General features: G+C 34.3%; 1 protein-coding gene and 1 long non-coding RNA gene across 3 annotated transcripts in view; one reads left to right on the top strand and one right to left on the bottom strand.

Annotated features, from left to right (window-relative positions):
• LOC106981356 (uncharacterized) overlaps positions 1 to 7,193 on the top strand; it is a 41,518-nt gene extending 34,325 nt beyond the window's left edge. The window contains exon 8 of the long non-coding RNA XR_001431195.3: positions 6,552 to 7,193. This is a non-coding gene — a long non-coding RNA (uncharacterized LOC106981356). The remainder of the gene's footprint in view (positions 1 to 6,551) is intronic.
• The window catches only part of LEMD3 (LEM domain containing 3), a 63,917-nt gene that overhangs the window by 5,497 nt on the left and 40,635 nt on the right, over positions 1 to 17,785 (bottom strand). For both annotated transcript variants that reach the window (XM_053226460.1, XM_027071321.2), the window contains exons 5-9: positions 6,124 to 6,203; positions 5,893 to 6,038; positions 4,675 to 4,776; positions 4,472 to 4,574; positions 3,603 to 3,781 (exon numbers count right to left, since the gene is read on the bottom strand). In XM_053226460.1, the coding sequence (XP_053082435.1) occupies positions 3,603 to 3,781; positions 4,472 to 4,574; positions 4,675 to 4,776; positions 5,893 to 6,038; positions 6,124 to 6,203 (610 nt within the window). The remainder of the gene's footprint in view (positions 1 to 3,602; positions 3,782 to 4,471; positions 4,575 to 4,674; positions 4,777 to 5,892; positions 6,039 to 6,123; positions 6,204 to 17,785) is intronic.

Below are 17,785 nucleotides of genomic sequence, written 5' to 3'. Positions count from 1 at the left end.
GGGAAGTTTAAAACAAAAAACAAAACAAAACAAACAATATACATATATATATATATATATATATATATATATATATATATATATATATATATATATATATAAAGCAAGAAAGTTGAAAGGATGAGTTTATGGCTAAAGACCAGAGTGTATCAATGGCTTAAATAAGTGATGGGGATCAAGGAGGGCACCTGTTGTGATGAGCACCAGGTGTCGTATGTAAGTGATGAATCACTAAATTCTACACCTGAAGCTGATATTACACTGCATGTTAACTAAAGGGAATTTAAATAAAAACTTGTAAGAAAAAATAAATTAATGAAAGATTTCAGAAGTATCTAGTGAAATGAAATGTCTGGGGTGTGAATGTCCTACAAGTGCTTGATAAGGGGTGGGGGAAAGGCCACTCCACTGTACATGAAAAATCTTTGCCAAACCCCAGATCAAGAAAGGCTATGAACCTTCTAGCACCACCTAGACTTCTCTGGCAGAGTGTGTAGGTGGTATTCTTGATGACCTTTTAGTTGTAGGCCATCTGACTTCCTTGAAATTCCAATACTGGCCTGGGCCAGCAGGGAATGAACCAGAGAAAATGGAAGCATTAATACCATCTTATCCTAGTCTAGTCCCAAGTTTCCACAAAATAATGGCTCTGGGAGAAGCTATTCCTGGTCAATTCTAGTCACAAAGTAGTCATGAAGATCCAAGCGATTTTTAAGATATACGCTTTGTCTCCCTAACTAAATTGTAATCACCTTCTGGTACAAGCAGAGAGATAGTGGTTACCAAATGATGATACATTTCAAATACCTCAAGAATTATGTTTGGATCCTTCAAATGAATGCTATTTATTCTGAAGGCTCCATCTGCTGGAAACATAAATAATTCTCTCCAGCAGGTATAGTTTGATTTTTAACTAGTGCTTTAAAATATCATTAGAGATACTACTGCTATATAAGAATGCAATCTATACTTAACAATCCTTTAGGAAGAGAACTAAAAATTCAATAAGGTTGATTAAGTAACAATTACTTGGAAAAAATACTATGAAATGACAACAGCTTATAGTGGGAGTGAATTCAAAAGACTACTATAATTACCAACCCTCCAGACATGTACCTTTTAACTAAACCACAGTATTTATAAAAGCATAAACATTAAGCCTGTTAATAAGTTAAACTATCTTTTTACATAAACCACCACCAAACTGCCCCACCCCCACTCTATAGCACTACTTATAGTACAACATTTGTGTTCAGATACATTTAAGTGAAAGCAAAATTTAGTTTATGTATTAATATTTTCAATAAGTCAGTCATTTAAATTATACTTAGACTACACATTTAATGGCATAAAATATAATATTAAAATGAAATTCTTTATTAGGGCTATATGTTCTTAAGTGAGGTGATACAGGTAATTATCATTAAGAAGTATCCCACCAACTTCTCATTATTCAGCTCCTGTAACCAATTCTTTTATGATCAAACTCTCTTGAACTCAAATCTCTCTTGCTAGCAGTCTATAAACTTTTATCATCACAACCCTCCAAAAAATTTGAATGGATATACTTAAGCAAATGGCTACTAGGTTCTACCCCAAGATTTTCCGCCTTCAGAATAACAATCTCAGCCATTATATTTTTTTTTCTATTTGCTAACTAAGCAACAGGCATATTAATTTACTCTCAATCCCTTTCTAGGGATTACTTGACTTGTAACTGTCAAGTAAAGAGAGACTGAGTTTATAAGTCTTTACATTGTGCATTTAGAAGTATTCAAATTAAGATAGCTCAGTATTTGGCATATAGTTTATAAACATACACTACACCAGAAGAACCCTGATGAAACAAAGTAGCAGGACATTTTAAAACTATTCTATCCATTCAAGTTGAGTTTTACAACTAATATAACTGACCTAAAGTTGTCTTATATCACACTTATGCAGTCTTTTCCTATCTAAAGAAAATGATAAAATGAAAATAGTTTGAGGTTTTAAATTCTAGATATAGAGCATCCAATTTAACGCACTTAAGAATCTGTCATTCCCCCCTACTAACTTATAAGAACTTGGATTATCTAGGTCAAGAAACTGTCTTTAGATTCATCTTGAAAATCTCACATTTTAAAAATGCAACTAAAAGGGCACCAAGGTGGCTCAGTGGGTTAAGCATCTGACTCTTGATTTCAGCTCAGATCATGATCTCACAGTTTGTGAGTGTGAGCCCCCCATGGGGCTCTGCGCTGACTGTATGAAGCCTGTTTGGGATTGGGATTTTCCCTCTCTCTCTCTCTCTCTCTCTCTCTCTGCCTATCCCCTACTCATGCTGTCTCTCTCTCAAAATAAATAAACTTCAAATAAGTAAACAAAATAAAAATAAGACAACTATAATAAATTCACATGAACAAAATAATGGCCTTTTCTAGAACATCACATGCATACATAAGCACCAACTGCTAGCTACATGAAGAAATTAGACTGAGAATTCGTAACCATTACAACAGGCACTAGGTAATCTGATCTGACTGGCTTTGCATTCTGTTTTCATTTCATAAGACCCTTCCGCAGACACCTTTTAAAACAAAAAGTTTATTGTTTAGTGTCATCTTTGGCATCATCAAAACATCGTTTTTATGCCATGATTATTGAAGACTATCATTATTATTATTATGATTCAAGCTCTTTAACAGTGAAAATTAGAGAACAGAGTGATTGGATTTTTTTTTCAATATCAAAACAACTTAACTTTCTCATAAATACTGTGTTTAGCAAACATTGATAAATATGCTTTTATCCAACAAGAAGATTTAAAGAAATTCAACTCACAACTAGTTCTGAAATGCACATTAAACTAACAAGATTTAATTTTTTGCAACTAACCATCCAAAAATTCAAGTGAGGTAACAGTCATCACTAATAGAGGTTTGGGTACCTAAGGCAACCAATCACCAGACTCTCCTATATATTTACATATACCTGTTTTTGTAGCTATGCAAGCCTTAAGAACAATATGGAAAGATAGCCACAAAAGCTACTTGGCACAAGGGATATGCAGGTGGAGGAGTCTTAATAAAAAAGAGGGAGGCAAGCAAAACTCAGAAAAAAGAGCAGTTAAAAAGTTATGTTTCACTGATATATGTTTTATACATATGTAAAACAGAAATTATGTCTTATCTGCACAAAAATTAGGGGAAAAGAATATAGTTAGATCTACAATACTAAGTTGCTGTAAGTGAAAAAGGAAAAACTCAAAGTAATGTATATAGTGTTCTATTATAGTAAAGATAAACCACTTATGTTTATATTTGCAAGGAGGAAAGTAGAAGTATATAAAAAAGCTAACACGAATTCCTTCTATGGGATGAAACTGCAAAGGGAGCGTTGCCTTCATGTATCTTTCAATGGTACTATTTTCCTTTAAACATGTATTGAAGAGGGCATCTTTTGGGATGAGCACAGGTGTTGTATGGAAACCAATTTGACAATAAATTTCATATATTTAAAAAAAAATTAAATTAAATTAAAAATAAACATGTAACACTTTTACGTGCTGAAAAAATTAGAAAAACTGATGTTTATTTCTGTTGTTGTTTAAAAATACATACCTTGACCTTGCCATACTTTAGAAGGTATTACTAATATTTTGTCACAGGAGGCAGAAGGCTGGATCCAGCGCCAAACTAGAAAATCTGTACCACCTATTCTTCGTGTCTCTGTGCGAACTCTAGACTCATTAGCAGCAAGGAAGTCAACAGCTCTATCCCAGACTTTCTTCATCTTTTTCCTATCATGTGAACAAAATGACAAATGTACTATCATCTTGGCTTGTCATCTTTTTCAAGTATTAGTAATTGGTTATTGTAATTTTCAAGTATTAGATAATGGTTATTATTAACTCTGATTTTTCTGATCGCTGCTTATGAAGTTTTATTCAAAAAAGATTTAGATGCTTGAAGCTCATGTCAGATTTACTGAATGTCAATCTCCAGAGGTAGAACATAAGCATCAGTAATTTTTCCCCCCAAAGTCCACTAATGATTCTGAGGTGTTGCTAACAGTGAAGAATGCTGCTTTAGGATATGGAATCATCTTTTATTTTCAAGAAGTTATTATTTAGTATTTTTATTTAAAAAGCTTCATTAACAACAAAATATTTAAGGCATTATTAGTAAAACATCACTGGCTATTGTCTATCTCTGTTTCTTTATCAAGATGAAATTAACGGAAATAAGGTGAAAACTGACAACAAAGAATCAAAAATGTACAGAAGTGATAATGATTTGGAAATCCAGTTGTCTATCAGGCCACTCAAAATTAGGAGGACAAGACAGGGAATTTAGAAAGAAAGGAGAGTTTAAAGTACAAAAGTAAAGCAGGTCTACTTGAAAAGGGCCCCAACTCTCAATATCATTATCACGATTTCAGAAGATACCAACATTCAGATCTACTTTGACTCACAAGATTTTGAACACACCTGTCATGAGGCTGTATTAAGGAATCTTGCACATGTGGAATAGGCATGTAAGGTTGTAAGTCTTTATTTTCCTGGCAAGCTTCATTATGACTTCGTAAAACATCTGAAAATAAACAAATTTACAAATGAATCAATGGACATCACGTTGTAATTTTTCACATGACTACTCTAGAAACAGTTTCGATCTTTTCAAATACTTATACCTATTATCTTCACCACCATATCATACATCTGTCTTGTTTCCTCTTCTTCTTTTGTCCAGCGATATTTCATGTAACGCAGAACGACACAAACCATCACTACACCTGCAATATTTACATATTTTGTGTTTTAAAAATTGTGGTCAGTGGCATTCAATTAAGTCACTGCAATCTGAAGTTATTGGTCTAATCGTTCAATCTGATGTTAACAAAACACAGCAAAGAAAGAGAACTCTTAGGACAGTTTCTACAGTAATTATTTTAACTGCTATAATGGTATAATGGAATGGGCCTTCAAAACAGTGGACTGAATCAGCTACATAATTACTATTACATAGACCAATTTGGTGTTAAACATTTTCCTGAGTTTCACTTAATCTCTCTAGAAAAACTATCTCTTCCATTATGTTGACAACTTAACATTTAAATTCTATTTTTTTTAAAACAATGTAACCACATCTCACAAACTTTTTCCTTTGCCACATTAAGCTATTAGGAAAGTGAGTTTTCTAAGACTGTAAATATACTACACCTGACTTTAAGTAAATTATTTTTAAAGGACTTGAACAGAAAAAAGAAAAAAATGAGTATCTTCTAAATTCCTATAAACGGGGAGCCTGGGTGGCTCAGTCGGTTAAGTGTCCAACCCCTGATTTCAGCTCAGATCATGATCTCATGATTCGTGAGATCGAGCCTGGAGTTGGGCTCCACGCTGGCAGCAGGAAGACTGCTTGGGATTCTCTCCCTTTCTCTCTGTCCCTCCCCTGCTCACTCACTCTCAAAAATAAACCTAGAAAAATAAACTCCTATAATCAATCAAAACAGTCACAGAAAATCCAGGAATCCAAGGTAAATGATATTTTTTAAATCAAAAAGAATTTTAATGAACTTAATTTATAATATTTTATTATTTTAAAAATAAGCTTAATTTTTAAATTTTCCTGTTCTATTTTGTTAAGATTTCTGTTTATGCACCATACTTGCTTTTCCTGACATTCTTATGATAAAGTTTTATTCCAACTTCCCTTATAATACTGATTTCTAAGTCCTTAGATTAATACTGACAATATGTATAAAAAAAGTCAGTTATTATACCTTAATGAAGACTTCTCGATGTGATTTATAACGGGAACTACCACAGAAGTAAATTCTCAACTGGTAAAATACAAACACAAAAATTCTACACTATCATGTATCTTCTTTCTCACCCCACCAACTTACCTAAGCATAACAACAATAACCTGTGGGTGACAGTAATAAAAGCACGTCGAAAACGACACCAGAAAGACATCTGTGGTCTTGTGGACTGTAAAAACTGCACATCAGTTATATTTTTCAATTGCTCCTCGGGGCCATAACCAACACACCTATTTAAAAATAATTAAGGAGACTTTAGAGCCAAAATCACTACTTATACTACAAAATGGCCAAAGTGGAAATTAAATCCTTTACCTTATTCCAACATCTTTTCCATTTTTTAAAATCCACTTCAAAGAAATATTAAATATATCTTCATATTCAGGGCCTAAATCCTAATAAGAAAAATGGAGAAAATAACTAACTATTCTTAGTCATTTACATTCTTTTGACTCTGTGTAAGCTATACTATAAATACCATACTTTCATTTTTATATAACACTTGAAGCTATATTACATAACAAAAATGTATTATTCATTACAGAAAAACAAAAGGAGAAAAAAAAGTCACAATTTCCCCACCATCCTAAGATAACCAGTATTAATATTTTGTTTTGTTTTCTTTTTCGTTCTTTCACATTTACAGATTTGGAGGATTTTTTTTTTTTAAAGTAATTTGTCTTTTAAGTATCACTGTGGTAAGAGTGGATGAGCTAATTTTTTTTATGGAATATTATTTTTAGATGAACAAATGGCAAACTACTCAGAGTTGGCTGTTTCACTGACATTTTCTCAACAAATGAATGAAGCAGGCCTGTCAACTCAAGAAAAACAGTTGACTTTGTTACCAATGATGACATTCAAGCTTTCATGTCAAAAGCAAAATTTGGAAAAAGTTGAATCCATTACTATAAGCTTGACACCCTTGCAGCACTTAAAGACCTTTGCAATGAGACTGGTGCAATATTAATGAATGCGACTTTGGGGTATGGCATAATGAAACGTGTCAAACACTAAGAAGATCTGCATAACCTACAAACCAGGATTTTCCAAATGACCAATGCAGGAGTCATAAAGTCTTGCACAGGTAAAGGATCTATCTGTTCTACATGTAACCTAGAAAAAGGACTGTAGAGACAAAGTAAACAAAAATCACCGATACGGTTTCACATTGCACACTGCAACTAATCTTTAAGAAACTACTACTTAGAATTTTGGTACAGTATCAAAGAAGAGTATCTACAATTATCTGAAAAAAGTATTAAAATACTTTTCCCTGTCTTGACTACGTATCTATATGAGGCTAGATTTTCTTGACATACTTCAACCAAAACATCACAATAGACTGAATACAGAAGCAGATACGAAAATCCAGTATAGTTTTATTAAGCTACACATTAAAGATTATAGAGATTTGCACACATGCAAAACAATGCTACTATCACTAAATGTTTTTATTTTGGATAATATAGTTATTTTTCATAAAAATACATTGTTAAATGTTAACATGTAATAAATTCATTATTCTTACTTAAAAGAATAAGTAAATTTAATTTTTCTGCTTAAATTTCTAATAAGGTAAATATATGTCTAAATCTATCTATGTATATATATCCCACAGACAAAAGCCACATAGGGTCCTCAGTAATTTGAGGACTGCAAAAGGGTCATGAAACCATAAAGTTTAAAAACTGCTGTGCATAGGTATATTATGTATTTTTTAATTAAAATAATGTGGTATCACGTTATATGTACTGTTTATTCCACTTGCTTTTATCACAAAACGAAGTATTATTGTGTCAATATCACCAAACATGGAACAACCCTATCTTTTTTTCCAGCAACATAGTGTTCTAGTCTATGGCTGGTTATTTTATACTTTAATCAACCTCTTATTAATGAACATTTAGAGTGTTACCGATTATTTTAATGTATCAAAAACACTATAATAAATACCCTTGAAAATTCTTCCACTCAATAAATATTTATTGAGGGTCCACTGTGTGCCAGGTACTGTGCTAAAACCCAGAGATAGCACTAAGCAAAACAGTCAAACTTCCTTGCTCATGGAGCTTATATTCTATTCAATATATTTTATGTACTTTTTGAAGTGCAAAGAATGAACTTCTAAAAACAGCAGTAAAAAGACATTTTTTTTAGAAAGTTTTTTTTTTTTAAGTTTATTTTGAGAGAGAGTGCGAGAGAGCAGGGGGGAGGCAGAGAAAGGGAGAGACAAAATCGCAAGCAGGCTCCATGCTGTCAGAGAGGAGCCTGATATGGGGCTAGAATTCACAAACCATGAGACCATGACCCGAACTGTAATCAAGAGTCGGACACTTAACCGTCTGAACCACTGAGGTGCCCCAAGAAGTCATTTTTAAAAACATTTTAAAAAGAATTTTGTAAGTAATAGCTGTTGCATTTTATCAACAGATTCTTTAATAGCATTGGAAATTAAGGTTTACATTTGATCAGGACAATTTACTTCCTAATATGAAACGGGCGAGTTTTTTTTAATGTATCAAATCTGAAAATACACAAAGCTTTATGAAGCAGAACAAATCTTACTAGGCATCATTACTTATGTGTAACTACTACCAGGATGTTTTTAGATGGTAAAGAGAAATACAAACTACCTGTTATTGAAAAAAAAAAGTGTAATCTTTCATCATTATTTATAAATATCAAAAAATTTGTAGCCAATGTAAGTATAATAACTGACAAATGGTTTATAGATGAGATCACTTCAAGGGAATACTATGAATTTGGAGATGATCATTTAGAGCTAAGTAGCTAATGCTTAAAGTAAGACAATATGCAATTAAATATAACTATAACAATTTTACTCATGAATAACTAAAAAAATTTTTCAGTGATTTTTGTTTAAGCTTTACTATTGCTTTAAAATGTCATACAATAAAATTATACTAAAATAATTTCAGTCAATTACGGTTTTGTTATAATTACACTGCTAGAAATCACCTAGTGTATAACTAAAAATCAAAACTCATATTCATTTGCTCTAAAATTAGAGAAGAAAAAAAAACTGATGAAGGAACATCAAGAGAACTTAATTTCAGTTTATATTGCATCAATCAGGATTAAAAAAGCACAAGCTATAGAGGGCCTTGAAAATCCACAAAGCAGGATTAATATGGGTTATCCATGGAGTTGGAGACATTGCACTCATTGTGATGTATAGGGTTTTTTTTTTAAAGTTTTAATTTTAATTACAGTTAGTTAACATACAGCGTAATATTAGTTTCAGGTGTATAATACAGGGATTCAAATTTCCATACATCACCCAGTGCTCATCACAAGTGCACTCCTTAATCCCCATCACCTATTTCACCCACCTCCCCAATCCACCTCCCCTCTGGTAACCATCAATTTGTTCTCTACAGTTAAGAGTCTGTTTCTTGGTTTGTCTCTTTCATATTCCCCTCTGTTCATTTGTTTTGTTTCTTAAATTCCACGTATGAGTGAAATTATATGGTACTTGTCTGTGACAAACATTTCATTTAGCATTATTTAGCATTATATATAATTCTACATCCATTATGTTGTTGCAAATGGCAAGATTTCATTCTTCATTCCATTACACACACACACATCTGTATGTGTGTGTGTGTGTGTGTATGTATGTGTATGTATGTATATATATATATATATATATATATATATATATATCCTATCTTCTTTATCTATCTATCAATCGATGGACACTTAGGCTGTTACCATAATTTGGCTATTGTAAATAATGCTGCTATAAACACAGGGATACCTGTATCCCTCTGAATTAGTGTCTCTATATTCTTTGGGTAAATACTCAGTAATGAGACTGCTGGATTACAGGGTAGTTCTATTTTTAACTTTTTGAAGAGCCCCATACTGCTTTTCACAGTGGCTATACCAGTTTTCATTCCCACCAACAATGCAAAAGGGTTCCTTTTTCTCCATATCCTTGCCAACACGTGTTTCTTGTGTTGTTGACTTTGGCCATTCTGACAGGTGTAAGGTGATATTTCACTGTAGTTTTCATCTGTTATTTTTCTGATAATGAATGATGTTGAGCATTTTTCATGTGTCTGTTGGCCATCAAATGTCTTCTTTGGAAAAATGTCTGTTCGTGTCTTCTGCCCAGTTTTTAACTGAATTATTTGGTTTTGGGGTGTTGAGTCTTAAAAGTTCTTCATATATTTTAGATACTAATCCTTTATCACATATGTTATTTGCAAATATCTTCTCCCATTCTGTAGGATGCCTTGTAGTTTTGTTGATTGTTTTCCTTTACTTGCAGAAGTTTTTCATTTTGATGTGGTCCCAACAGTTTATGCTATGCTCGCTACAAGTGCAGCTACCATTGGTCACCATACAATACCACTATAATACCACTGACTATGTTCCCTAGGCTGTGCCCCTCATCCCTATAACTTATTCATCACTTCATAATTGGAAGCCTGAACCTCCCACACTCCTTCACTCATTCTGCCTATCCTCCTACCCACCTCCCATCTAACAACCACCAGTTTGTTCTCTATTTATGGGTCTGTTTCTGTTTTATTTGTTCATTCATTTTTTAGATTCCACACACAAATGAAATCATAAGACATGGGTATTTTTAAAAATCAATGAAATATACATTTTGTATTTTCTTGTATTTATATGTTCTTCAGCCTATATTACAACAATATACAAGATATAATGACATTTTTGCTTTATTACATAGAACTTTGAAGGCTAGACTATACATGTAAGTTTCAAATAACATAAAAACAAATTTCCAAGTTTATTAGCTGTATATTTTAAACATAAGAATTTTAGAAGGCTGAAGATAGTATAAGTAGCATTACTGCCTTCATTAATTATCCTTAAAAATGTACATAATGGTTCAAATTAACAAGAACACCTACTCTAATAAGCTAATTATATGCAGGAACAAAGAACTTAAAACTTTTAGTTATAAAATAATAAGGGTAAGAAAGGATATCTGTGGTTATTTTCCCATTTTGTTTTCCTTTCCCATGTTAATACTACTTACTATCTGGAATACAGTAAAACCATTCCCTTTCTGAATACACGTTTTCAAAAACCAATTGCTAATTTATTTAAAATCTCATTAAAGATGTAATAGAGTATTAAGGTCTGAAACAGGTAATTATTTCCACAAACGTTCTACATAGTATACAGAGTTCTATAGTATTATGAAGTAGAATTTTTGAAGATATAAAAAATGAATTTATTTTCTGGCTTATGCCAGTTAAACAGCTTAGGCTAACATCATAGTATACATAGCATACATATCTTCCTGATTTTAAGAGTAGAAAATATTTTATTATTCATTTTTTGTAGCCACCTAAAAAGCTATAAGGTAGGGGCAGGCCAACCTTTTCTGTAAAGGACCAAAGAGTTAAGTATTTCAAGCTTTGTAACTGTATACACTTCTGGTCTCTGTCACATATATTCTAAACAACCTTTAAAAAATGTTGTATAACCCCAACTAGTAGGCCATACAGAAATAGGCCCCCAGGCTATAGTTTGCCAACTCCTGAGGTGAAGCACACTTGTATCATAAAATGCTCGTTTTCTAATCACTGATGACACAAATAAAGAGAAAACTAAATTTTTCATTTTTAAAGCAGGTCAATTACTATTACTACTATCTACTTATAGGCAACAGCTCAGTCAACATACCGCTGACTGCTTCATTTAAATGTTTCTAAATTCAAAGCATACTTTCCGAAATCTATAACAAATCTATTTTAACATACCATGTGTGAGCACACACACATCCATGACTCCCAATTCCAAATTTACCTTATTCTCAAAATAACTGGCAAATGTGTATTTTTATTAAAACCCATATCAGGTCTTTGAACTTAGATTACAGTTTCAAAGTATAGAAATAATACTGTTTCATGTAAAAGGCTCAGGTCATTAAATAAAGCTAGAAAGCATCAGTAAGGAGGGAAAAAGATGCTGATACAGGGAGAAGTCAAATGATTAAAAACCTACTGGGTAGCTCACAAATGGATAATTTAATATCTTTAATACTAATAACTTACTGTGGCTTCCCAGTTAGTGAATATTCTGGTTGTGACGTGACATACGCCATACATGTTACCCTTTAAATTAATTAAAACAGGACCCACGGGAACCAAAACACGAGTAAATATGATTTAACTCTTGATGATTCACCTCCAGGAATAACAGAAAGAACATGGTCCTTAACATCAAGCAGGCCTGGGATCAGATCATGACTCCACTATAGACTAGCTGTACATATAACCCCAAGTAGAGACAAGAGAAAGTAGGTTATCTGTGCCGATGTATCTATTTTGATCACTTTTTCAGATCTTAACCCTTATTCAGGGTCAGTCTCTTGCCCACTCAAAAGATGGAGCTAGTGGTTACGAACCCAGTCCTTCCATCTAAAAGGCAGAACAGTACAGTGAGAAGAGCAAGCACTTTGATTCTATTCCCAGCTCCACTCCTTAATAGCTGGATGATGTAATCATTAAACCCCTCTGGGCTTTAGTTTCTTTGTGAAGTGGATTTGACACCACCTACCTTGCTAGGTTACTGTAAAGTCAGAGATACTAACAAAGTCCCAGGATAAATTGTACTTGATAAATTGTAATCATCAAGAAACTTACCCTTCATTCCAGTTCTTGGAAAACTTATTTCTCACCAGAGACATAATTACATTAACAGTGATTAGCATTCCAAGATAGGACATAAAATTTGGCACATTTACAGCTATCTTCTTTCTTACTATTTTCCTCACAAATCTTAAACATATTCATTGTGTTGAAGTCTAAAAATGTTTTGCAAATGAACTACAAAATGAACCACCATTCATTACATCATTCAGTTGGAAAGTTATCATACTAAACTCCCACCATTTAACTTAAAAACAAGTCGGTCCTTTCATGAAAATATATAATGCTATGTATTTCCTAAATGTTCCACCAGAGGGACCTCTTTACTTCTCACAAATCAAAACAAGCTTCCATCCTCAAAAATGAATAAAAAACTCAAGAGAAACACTGGGGGAGTTAGAAAAACAGTGCTTAAATTATTTAAATTAACTGTGAGGTTTATTTACAAATCCTTTAAAAGAGAAAGTAGGAGAAATAAAATAAGGATGGAATGTGAAGAATCAAATTCAAGAAGAAAAAAAAATTACTGAGGCTTACTTACTCACTCATTTTACTCTACCAAACATTTACTAATATTGTGCTTAAAATGCACTGGCAGTTGGGGGAAAATCAGTTTACACTCATCGGATTTCTATGCACCCTTTGGCCCATTTACTCCTGAATGCAAAAACTTGTGTTCCTCATGAAGTCATAGTACAAATACACGAAATGTACAACAGATCTCTCTCTCTCTCTCCATAAGCAGAAAGCCTACAGTATAGGTATTATGATCATGGTTTTTGACACCAGCTTTGTAGTGAGGGTCTTCCATATTTACGCTACAACTTGGGCATAATAAAGTGAAATCACCAATTTTGACTAGAATGTGCTAAAATGATCACTCCAAATTAGAAAGCAATTTGGCAACATATATCAAAAACATTAACAAAAGCTCACACTCCTTAACAACTAGTTTCCTTTCGAGGACTATTTCCCAAGGAAATAATCAGAAAATCAAATACTACACGCAAACATTAAAGTGCTTTTGTAATACTGAAAAACTACAAACCAATACAATGCAATACAATCATGTAAAGAAATATTACCCAGTGACAAAAAGAAATAGTTTTCAAAAACCTGAACAAGGACATGGAAAAATGTTCGTAATAATTTTAAGGAAAAAATATATAAATGTTTGCAATACGAAGTATTTATACAATTTATGGTGAGGGGCACCTGGGTGGCTCAGTTGAGCATCCAACTTTGGTTCAGGTCATGATCTCATGGTTTGTGGGTTCGAGCCCTGCGTTGGGCTCTGTGCTGACAGCTGGGAGGCTGAAGCCTGCTTCGGATTCTGTGTCTCCGTCTCTCTCTGCCCCTCCCCCCTCATGCTCTGTCTCTCTCACAAAATTTTAAAAAATTTTTAAATAAAATAAAATTTATAGTGGTACTAATTTTATGGAAGAAAACATAAGAAAAGGCTAGAGAAAAATGAACCAAAAATAAGTGGTTAACCTTAGGTGGTGAATTTGAAATGTTTTTCTCCTTTTTTCCCCTATTAGTTAAATCATGCGCATGAGTTAATGTTACATTGGAAAAAAAAAAAACAAAACATTATTAAAAGTAGTACTTAAAAGCTTTTATCCAGACCTTAAAATTTTATCTGGGGGGGGGAAAGTTTCTGTTTAATGCTTTTTTTTTTTGAAGTGGCAGTCCAAACTCCATCTTTGGTGGTGACAAGCCAAACCAGGTTTCACAGCATTTGAAAACACAAAGTAACTGCACTTAACTAATTAAGGCTGGAACTAATTCAAAATCTTTTGTAAAAACGTACATTAGAAACTCTACCGAAGGAAAACAAAAAGCAAAACCCAATCTAAACATAAAATTCCAGGGAAAAGATACAAAAATCTTTTAAGACTGGAGTTCATTAATCTCAATTTTTTTAACTCAGTTCTCAGGCAGTTCTCAACTCAACTCATGCATGGGTACAACCAGTAATTCCTCTGCTGCCAGCCTTTAACAGAAATAGTCTCTCATGCCCTACTGCTGCCTGGCTTAGATTCCGACTTGTCCCAACCCTGGCTCTGTGTCCCTTCTTTTTACCTTATCTTATTGCTGACCCACAGCTACAATCAAATGGGGGTGAGCAGAGAGGAAGGTCGTTAATCATCCTTGCAGATCAACCCCTGCCTCTTCCACAGCTCCAGCATAATTACTAGTCAAGCCCTATCCTTTCAAATAGAGTATTAAGGAGCTTTTAAGAGTCTTGAGACTCTCCTGTAATGTAAATTAATCTTGTTGTAGGCATTTATGACCAACCATAACACATATCTGTGCCATTACCTCTCTAAGAGATCTAAGAAAAAAAGAGAGGAAAAAAAGAGAAAGAAAAAACAGGAAAGAAGCACTGGTTGGGATCAGATTTTCCCAATGCTAGAAGTAAAAACACTTTCAACTATCTCATAAAGAATTACTTGCTTTGGCACAAAAACAGACACTCAGATCAATGGAACAGAATAGAGAAGCCAGAAATGGACCCACAAATGTATGGACAACTAATCTTTGACAAAGTAGGAAAAGAATATCCAATGGAATAAAGACACAGTCTCTTCAGCAAGTGGTGCTGGGAAAACTGGACAGCAACATGCAGAAAAATGAACCTGGAGCACTTTCTTACACCATACACAAAAATAAACTCAAAATGGATGAAAGACCTAAACATAAGACAGGAAGCCATCAAAATCCTCGAGGAGAAGGCAGGCAAAAACTTCTGTGACCTTGGCTGCAGCAACTTCTTATTCAACATGTCTCCGAAGGCAAGGGAAACAAAAGCAAAAATGAACTATTGGGACCTCATCAAAATAAAAAGCTTCTGCACAGTGAAGGAAACAATCAGCAAAACTAAAAGGTAACCAATGGAATGGGAAAAGATATTTGCAAACAACATATCAGATAAAGGGTTAGTATCCAAAAATCTATAAAGAACTTACCAAACTCAACACCCAAAAAACAAATAATCCAGTGAAGAAATGGGCAAAAGACATGAATAGACACTTCTCCAAAAAAGACATCCAGATGGCCAACCGACACATGAAAAAATGCTCCACATCACTCATCATCAGGGAAATACAAATCAAAACCACAATGAGATACACCTCACACCTGTCAGAATGGCTAACATTAACAACTCAGGCAACAACAGATGTTGGCGAGGATGCAGGGAGAGAGAGGATCTCTTTTGCACTACTGGTGGGAATGCAAACTGGTGCAGCCACTCTGGAAAACAGTATGGAGGTTCCTCAAAAAATTAAAAATAGAACTACCCTATGACCCAGTAATTTCACTACTAGGTATTTATCCAAGGGATACAGGTAGGCTGTTTCAAAGGGACATATGCACCCCCATGTTTATAGCAGCACTATTAACAATAGCCAAAGTATGGAAAGAGCCCAAACGTCCACTGATGGATGAATGGATAAAGAGGATGTGGTATATGTATGTGTGTGTGTGTGTGTGTGTGTGTGTGTATATATATACAATGATACAATAGAGTACCACTTGGCAATCAAAAAGAATGAAATCTTGCCATTTGCAAGGTCCATTTCCACGTGGATGGAACTAGAGGGTATTAGGCTGAGCAAAATTAGTCAGAAAAAGACAAATACCATATGACTTCACTCATATGAGGACTTTAAGACACAGAACAGATGAATGTAAGGGAAGGGAAGCAAAAATAATGTAAAAACAGGGAGGGGAAGAAAACAGAAGACTCTTAAATATGGAGAACAAACAGAGGGTTACTGGAGGGGTTGTGGGAGGGGGGATGGGCTACATGGGTAAGGGGCACTAAGGAATCTACTCCTGAAATCATTGTTGCACTATATGTTAACTAATTTGGATGTAAATTAAAAAATAAAATTTTAAAAAATTAAAAAAAATTACTTGCTTGCTCTGGATTCCCACATGCTATACTCTCTTCCAGGAATATTCTATTCTGTGTCCCTGTAGCCTACTGTATCCAATCCCTTCTTTGCTCCCACCCCCACAATTCTTCCATCCCTAAGACAAAGCCCCATAATCATAACTCTTTCTAATTTAAGATCTTTGATTCTTTAAGCCCCTGATTCTTTAGGTATCCAATCTATGAGCTATTTATTACACTCTGCACAAATCTGTCTGTCATCAGTGTTCTTATCTAGGTCAAAATTGAAAATGAAGACAAGAACAAGGTAGGTTGAGAGATAAATCCTGTAGCATGTTTTTAGAAACCTCTCTCCAGAGTGACCCAAATTTAGTTAGTTAAGAAACACAGAAAAAGAAATAAAATTTACTGGGAACTACTATACCATCAGGCACTGACTACATATTTTATATTCAGTCTCCCAAAAACTCTTACAGGAATTAATAACCGCCCCACTTTCAAACTAAGAAACAGATACAGAAAAACAATGGGATTTTACCAGGACACACTATGTGGCAGGGCCAGAATATGAACCCATACCTAATCTCCAATAGATCATACTGTCTTAACATCTTTTGGGTATCTACATATAAGTCATGAATTAAGCTAAAAACAGCTCACATTTCTTTTTTATTTTTTTTAACTGTTTATTTTTGAGAGAGAGAGAGACAGAGACAGAGAGACAGAGAGAACAAGCAGGGGAGGGGCAGAGAGAGAGGGAGACACAGAATCCGAAGCAGGCTCCAGGCTCTGAGCTGTCAACAAAGAGCCCGACATGGGGCTCGAACTCACGGACCGAGAGTTCATGACCTGAGCAAAGCTGAATGCTTAACCAACTGAGCCACGCAGGCACATCTCTCTTTTCTATAAGCATATCACGGGAAACTCACTACAACCTTGCTGAAAGCCTTACAACTATACTATATTCTAAATTAAACTATACTATATTCTAAATTGAGAGAGAGAGAGAGAGAGGGGGGGGGGCAGTGACATCAGCAAGACAAAATAGGAAGTCCAAGACCATTGTTTCCCCATGGAGAAACAAATTCAACAATATACAGACCAATTCCCTTTGTAAGAAATGCAGAAACCAGTTGAGGCTCCTGCACCTCCAAACATGTGTGAAACTAGCAGCATGGAAGCCAGTAACAAAATCGGTAGCACTCACCAGAGCCCCAGCCCATGGCACAACGTGGTACGACCAGAGGAAAATTTGCAACTCCTGGCTTATCCTTGAAGAGGGGAAGAAAAGACTGAAATATATCTCTAATGTTCAGACTTTTCCAGGGGCTACCAGAAGGACTGGTTTCTGTCTTTCCTGAATCTAAGTACTGACCGGTAAAAGCACCAGGTTGGAGGCAGCTGAGAACAA

Source organism: Acinonyx jubatus, chromosome B4 (genome assembly GCF_027475565.1).
Source record: "Acinonyx jubatus isolate Ajub_Pintada_27869175 chromosome B4, VMU_Ajub_asm_v1.0, whole genome shotgun sequence".
NCBI classification, from domain to species: Eukaryota; Metazoa; Chordata; class Mammalia; order Carnivora; family Felidae; genus Acinonyx; species Acinonyx jubatus.
Note: the sequence above shows the minus strand (reverse complement) of the source record. Positions and strands in the feature narration are given on the sequence as shown.